Source organism: Malurus melanocephalus, unplaced genomic scaffold (assembly GCF_030028575.1).
Source record: "Malurus melanocephalus ecotype Western Australia unplaced genomic scaffold, MMel_1.1 scaffold_224, whole genome shotgun sequence".
Taxonomy (NCBI): Eukaryota; Metazoa; Chordata; class Aves; order Passeriformes; family Maluridae; genus Malurus; species Malurus melanocephalus.
The window spans coordinates 962,287-968,874 of NW_026623456.1; the positions used below are offsets into that span (position 1 = coordinate 962,287).

At 61.6% G+C, this 6,588-nt stretch overlaps 1 protein-coding gene across 1 annotated transcript in view; it reads right to left on the minus strand.

Moving 5' to 3' along the window:
• NAV1 (neuron navigator 1) overlaps positions 1–4,253 on the minus strand; it is a 60,903-nt gene extending 56,650 nt beyond the window's left edge. The window contains exons 1-3 of the mRNA XM_057374372.1: positions 2,988–4,253; positions 2,604–2,704; positions 2–395 (exon numbers count right to left, since the gene is read on the minus strand). Of these exons, the coding sequence (XP_057230355.1) occupies positions 2–395; positions 2,604–2,704; positions 2,988–3,820 (1,328 nt within the window). The 5' untranslated portion in view covers positions 3,821–4,253. The remainder of the gene's footprint in view (position 1; positions 396–2,603; positions 2,705–2,987) is intronic.
• Positions 4,254–6,588: the final 2,335 nt, after the last annotated feature.

Sequence of the window (6,588 nt, forward strand, 5' to 3'; positions counted from 1 at the left end):
GGGGCCGCCGCGCCCGCCGCCCCCCGCCGCCGCCGCCCCCGGCGCCGCCGCCTTGGCCATGTCGTCGCTCCAGCGGGGCTCGTAGAGCTGCCGCTTCTTCTCGGCGTCGGTGAGGAAGGCGAGGTTGGTGAGCGACTTCTGCTTGCGCAGGTTGGAGCCGGCCGGCAGCCGCCCCTCCGCGCTGCTCGCCTTGAAGACGCGCAGCTCCGCGCCCCGCGGCCCCGCCGCCGCCGCCGTCGCCTTCGCCCGCTTCGGCATCACGGTGCTGCCGTCGGGGCCCCGCCGATAGCCGCGCTCCTCCTCGCCCAGCTCCACGTCGGGAAGGCTCTTGAGGTTGCTCCCCAGCATCCCCGCGCTGCAACCATTTAACCCGCCGGGCGCTGCTGCTGCTGTTGCTGCGGCACCGAGGACACACCGGGCGAGACAGAGGGAGAGGCGCCGTCAGCGCCCGTCCCACCGGCCGGGGCGGAGCGGAGAGGGGATGGCGCGGGTGGGGAGGGGGAGGGCGGCAGCGGCGTGAGCGGCACGACCCCACCTCGCCGCTCCGCCGCCGGCAGGACACTGCGAACCAGCGGAATGTCAGGGGCGAACAAAAAGGGCCCGCCCTCCTCTGGCGCGGGCAGGGGGCGGGGCGCGGCGCGCGCGCCCGCGGCGGACAGGGAGGGGAGGGGGCGCGCGCTGAGGGGCGGGGCCGGGCGGGGGCGCGCGCGGCGGAGCTCGGGGGGCGGGGGGACCGAACGGGACCCGGGGGCAGCGGGATCGTGCGGGACCCCTGGGACAGTGCTCTGGGCGGGACCCTGGGGTGACACGGGACCCCTGGGGGAAGGGATGAAGCTGGCGGGCACGAAATCKGCGATGGCCCCCCGCGACCCCCGCGTCCGCAGTCCCGCAGCCCCTCGCAGGCAGGGACGTGTTGGGTGCTGGGTGGGACGTGGATGAAGCCAGCGCCGAGGTCCCACGCCCCAGCACGCTGCGTTGAAGCACCCCCTGTCCCGCCTGCCACGGATCCCACACCCACCTAGACACTGCACACCCATTCACAGGCGGGCCAAAGCATCCCCGTTTCACCCTAAATTGTGCGGCAAGAGYCCAGGGTGGCCCCAGGAATCCCCAGAGGGACACTGTGGCCCCCAAACCCAGCAGGGCCTCTCCAGTGATCCAAGGGAATTAAGGGTAGTGGAGGGGAAGAGGGGGAGTGGGATCTGGTTATCATCATTTTTCATTAATTATCCCTCCCTTGGGAGGGGTGAATTAAGTCTATTTGGTGACCTCACGCGGGCTGCCATGGCAACCGCCAGGAAATATTGCATTAGAGCCCATCACTGCTGCCGAGATAAGGACCGAAGGACCGGGGGCGGTGCGAGCCCCCAGCCCACCCCCAGGCCGGTGATCCGGGGTTCAGCCCACRGTATTGCTGAAGAGTCCCAAAATAACTCAGCCTGGATGGGACAGTAAAGGGTGAAAAAAAAAAAAAAAAAAGGTATTTTGCACCAAAAGGTGCTGCTGGGGCAGAATGGGTGCACAAGCTGAACCCCMAAGCCACTCGCAATTTGAGGCGCTGTTGTCTGAGTGTAGGGCCCGCTGTGGGGGCCAAATCTGCGGGTGTTGTATCATTTTGGTGTTGGTGAGGTGATTCTTGGGGTCTCCCAATGTCCCCTGTTCCCTCTGGCTGGGTCCAATGGATCCCTGGGAGATGCCGGAGGCCGGGGAAGCTGGAGCAGACATGGAGTGAGGGAAAGGATCCGGCCCCTTCCCCAGTGCCAAACCCGCTCGGCTTTAGCCCAAAACCTCCCCAAGGAGCAGGGCAGCTGCACTGGACGCATGCCAGCCCCGCTCGCTCCCTCCTGCTTCCTCCTGGAACACCCTCCCGCTTTCCACTGGTTTCAGCACTTTCCAAATCGGGGCTCAGCGCTGAACACCGTTATTCTCTGACTGGGTGCTGGGATCCCAGATCAAAGCCAAGCTCTGCCAGGACGCACCGTGGCTCTGACCGACTTCTGTCCCTTTAAATCACCCGGTGAAGCTCCCGGGTCTCTTTTTCCCCTTCCCTGCACATCTCTGGAGCATCCCGCCATCCTCCGCCATCCTCCGCTGCCGCTGCCCTGGCAACCGCCGCCCCAGCATCTTTCCTGGACACGCCCCCCCAAAATCTCCCCCCAAAGCAAGCACCAGAGGGGACTGGGGTGGCCTCAGCATCGCAGCGGGAAGCTTGTATTCAGCCCCCGAGAGAGGGGGTGAGCCAGTGGTGGGTGTGGGGAGCCAGCGATCCCTCCGCACCGGCTCCTTGGAAATGGGTCATTCCTGGAACTCGCTGGGAAACTCAGAACAGGAGGGAAAGGAGCCAGCCAGGGTAATGTCCCGGTGCCATCTGCAGAGGGGTCAGTCCCCTGCACTTCTCACAGTGCAGGGTTTTGACCACAGAGGTGACCTGATGCAGGAACTGCAGCCGAGCCCTTCCCTGGGCAGTTGGGGCACTGCTCCAGTCTGAGGGTTCTCCCTGCCACCCCACTGATCTCCTGCCCTGGCTCCCATTCCAGCCATGGCACTGTCACGGCAGCCCCCCCACAGGATCCCCCATTCCCGACAAACCCCTCTGGACTCACTCAGGCCTCTAGGTTTGGGATCATGGTCAGATCTCTTCGCAGGACTGGAGCACTCATCACCTGGGGACGTGGCCGTCTCATGCTCCCGGTCCTCCCGCAGCCTGCAGGCAGAGGAGGGTGAGGGTGGGGGAGCAGGGACACATCATGGGGTGCAACTGGCTTCCCAAATCCAGTGGAAACCTTCCATTTGGTACAGAGCCTCCTGACCCAACCCCACCACTTACCATGGCCACCCCCACTGGGCCTACCTGCCTCCTCCTGTCCCCATACTCCCTACAGCCCCATGTCCCCACACCGCCCCACAGCCTCATGTCACCCTGTTCCCAGGCCCCCCCCAGCCCCATGTCCCCCTGTTCCCATGACCCCCCATCCCCAGGGACTTACCGATACTGGAAGGGTGCCACAGTTGCAGTGACAGGGTGGCTGTGTGGGGGCCCCGAGGAGAAGGTGATGGCCCCTGACCCAAATACAGGGCCCCTCCCCTGTGAGCCACCATGACACTCATCCCCTGTCCCTGCTGTGGCTGTTCTGCTGCCCTTCCCAGGGGACCCTCCCAACCTCCCCCCACCCCTGCCCTGTGCTAGGGGAGCTTTGGGCAGCTCGGTGGGCTCTCCCACCCTGCCTGCCCCTCTCCTGCCACTGCCCACTGCCTCTGGCCATTTCCCAGGGGACACCAGGGGTCTCGACAGGGCTTTCTGTGCCCCATGGGTGGAGACGCTGGGGCTTCCCTCCCTGCTCTCAGTCAGCTCATGGCTGGCAGCTCTGCCAGTGCCTTTGGGCTTGAGAGTCTTGACAGYGGGGACTGGCACCTTCCCTGGCTGAGGGGATGGTGTTCTGTGGGGAACAGGGGACCCTGGGGTGCTCGGGGGGGCTGTGACATGCAGTTTGCCATGGGCCATGGCACGGGGCACCGGGATGGCAGATTGGTAGTGGCTGCGGCCGGTGGAGTTGACATTGGCTGTCCCGTTCATCCTGGTGAGGCAGCTGCTGGAAAGGCTGTTGGGAAGTGGAGGGTTGGTCATGGCCYAGCACAGCGAGAGGGTGGGCGTGGAGAGGCACCCACAACCCCTCAATGTCCCCACCCTGGGAGGAAGCCACTGCATCCACAGCCCAGGGTGAGGACACAYATGATGTCCCCCAACAGGGATCCACAGGGTCAGGGCATACATGATGCCCTCCTCCAGGGAACCTGTGCAGCCCCAGTCCTGTGTCCCCATGTCCTTACAGCAAGTCCCTTCAGCAAGGACACATGGGCACAGACTCTCGCCAGTCCGGGCTGCACCACAGACAGGACGGGCTCCTCTTATCCCCTCAAAACTTGCTTCTGGTCCCCAGAACCACCTCCTGATCAACTAAGACTGTGCCCTGAGCCCCCAAGACCACCTCCCAGACATCTGAGGCCATCTCTTGGCCACCTAAAAGAATCTCCCGGTCATGCAAGATCAACTCCTCATCACCTGAAACAATCTCCTGTCACCCAAGACCACTTTCCAGTGGCATGAAGACCAGTTCTGTGACCCCATCTACTGATGTCTGAGTGCCACCCCCACACTGGAGTGCCCTCCTCATCCCAATGTCCCTTCACATGGTGCCACCTGCCACATCTCTCCATGCTCCTGCTCTCATCTTACTGCCCCACGGTGACTTTCCACCCCACGGTGACTTTCCATGCCACCACCCCTCAGACGGTTCCCTGTATCCCCACCCTTGCCTTGGTGTTTTTCTCCGTGTGATAAGGATGGGGTCTCATCCCACCCAAAGCACCCACAGGCAAGACCACCTTTGCCACCACCAGTGACAGAGACATTGGCACAGTCACAGTGAGTGGAGAAGCTCATCACTCCTCACTCCCACAGGATTTGTCTGGGCAGGCAGAGCAGAGCTCAGCAAGGAAATCGGCCATGCAGCAAAGCTCCATCTCCAACCACCGCCCACTTGCAGCCCTTCAGGAAAAAACCTCAAAACTCAAAATAAAAAGTTTTCTCCAGGGGATGGAATGATCTCTAGAAAGACGAGGAACTGTGGCCCCACAGGCACCAGGTGCCACTAATCTCCCCAGACACATTCCACATGTTGCTTCAGCATGTTTTCACTGAGCCTCCTTGAAGGAGGGGAGAGGAAGCTTTTTGGAGTCCCAGAGCATCCTGTGGGGGACCATCAGCTCCTGGTTGTCCACCCACGGTGAGGGTTCCTCTGYGTGGGATGCTGCTTTATTGTTGGGTGGGTGCAGTACATTGGAGGCTGTACTGGAACTCAGCGAGGCTGTTCCTGGTGAGCTGGAGAATGCAGCTGCCCAGATACCSCCCACGCACCTGCTGTTTGCAACCACCTGGCCGAGACAGAGCTCTCCAGCGCTGCAGGTAAGCTGTGGGKTGCAGGGGGTGGCTCCATCAGCCCAATGGGAACAGCAACCCAGCCTCAGCCCCGCATCCATTGCATCTCCCAGCAGAGGCTGTTACATGAATAAAGTAAAAAAATGTCCCCAAACTGCCCTGTTATGCCTCTTCCCCAACCTGAGCTGCCCTGAGCCCTGCTCCCGCCAGGCTTTTGGGGGTCTGCAAGGACCATGCCCCACAATGTYCTCACCCTGGGATGGCCGTGTCCCTGCCACAAGCAGCTCTGAGGTGAACACACTCAAATTCCCTTTTTCCAAACCCACATGAGCTGGATCACTTGATTGTGGAGCCGTGGGTCACGGGGAGAAGGGCTGACGCAGCGGATGAGATCAAGGACTTGCAGYGCCAATTTCAGCACCAGCCGGGAGCTACAAAGGTCTTCCCAAGGCAACTTTGATTAAGGGGCAGAGAGAACTGACACACACAGCTCTGGGCTTGCTGTCCTGAAGCCTCTGAAATGCCAGGAGAGGTTTTTCTCTCTCCCCACATCCTGACTGAGCCATCTCTCCCTCTGCTCGCCGTGCTGATGGCCCTGAGCCAGGGCAGGGGTGGGTGGAGGCAGTGCTGGGACAGGCGCTCGGGGGCCTCTGGGACAGATCTGTCCCCATGTCACTGCAGGAGCTGGGGTGGAGGCAGGCATGGGGGCTCTGCCATTCCCACGTGGGCACAGAGGGCCAGCCCTGGGGGGCAACCACAGCCCCCAGAGTGGGAGCCCGTGCTGGCACCAGCCTACACTCAAGAGCACTCAAGAGTGCTGCAAGGCAGGCAGCAGGAGCCAGGCAGGGCTTTCCTTGTGCCAGTGGGATCTCCTGCACCTACAAAGGTCACTCCTGGGAGTGTGGAGGCCAGGGCACAGTGCTCAGCTGGACACCAGTTCATTTTTGGGGACACAATGTTTCCAAACCAGCTGTGAATATCGGCAGAGAACAGCTCCTCTCTGTAACTAGATTTAGGCGATTTTTCTCTGTCCTTGTAACCAGGTTTAGTAGATTTTTTTTCTCCACTTTGGATTTCTCTCTTGTGGACACAACTCCCATTTCTCCCCTTTGAGCCCACCAGCGATGCCATGGCTGCAGCAGAAGCCAAAGCTACCACATTGGCCACAAGAAAATCAATCCTCCTCTTGTGCGCCCAGGGTTGAGGTTTCTCAGGAGATGCCAGTGCCTGCTGGGCTCAGAGCAGTTTTATTCCCACCACACACACCTCAGGGTTCTCTGAGGGTTTCGCTGTGCCTGGCTAAGCATGGCTGACCTCTTCTCAGGCTTTACCCTGGTCTAGAAATGCCGTGGGCTCCCTTGGGGATGGCGAGGGGTGATGTGGATGTGGCCCTGCTCCCCCGGGCTGTGATGCCAGCTGGACCCTCATGCTGGGGTCCCACACCCGGGGATGCCACCAAAGGGATCAACCAAAGCAACTCCTGCCAAATCCCTGTTCCCCCCAGCAGCTCCAGGAGGAGCCACTCCTTTGCCCAGAATCCCCCTACCCATCYAACATCAACCATCACAAACTAAAACCATTCCTGGGCAAGATTCAGCCCCTTCTTGTTCCCAAAGAATTCTTCCTTTGCCTCCAGACTGATTTTGCCCTCT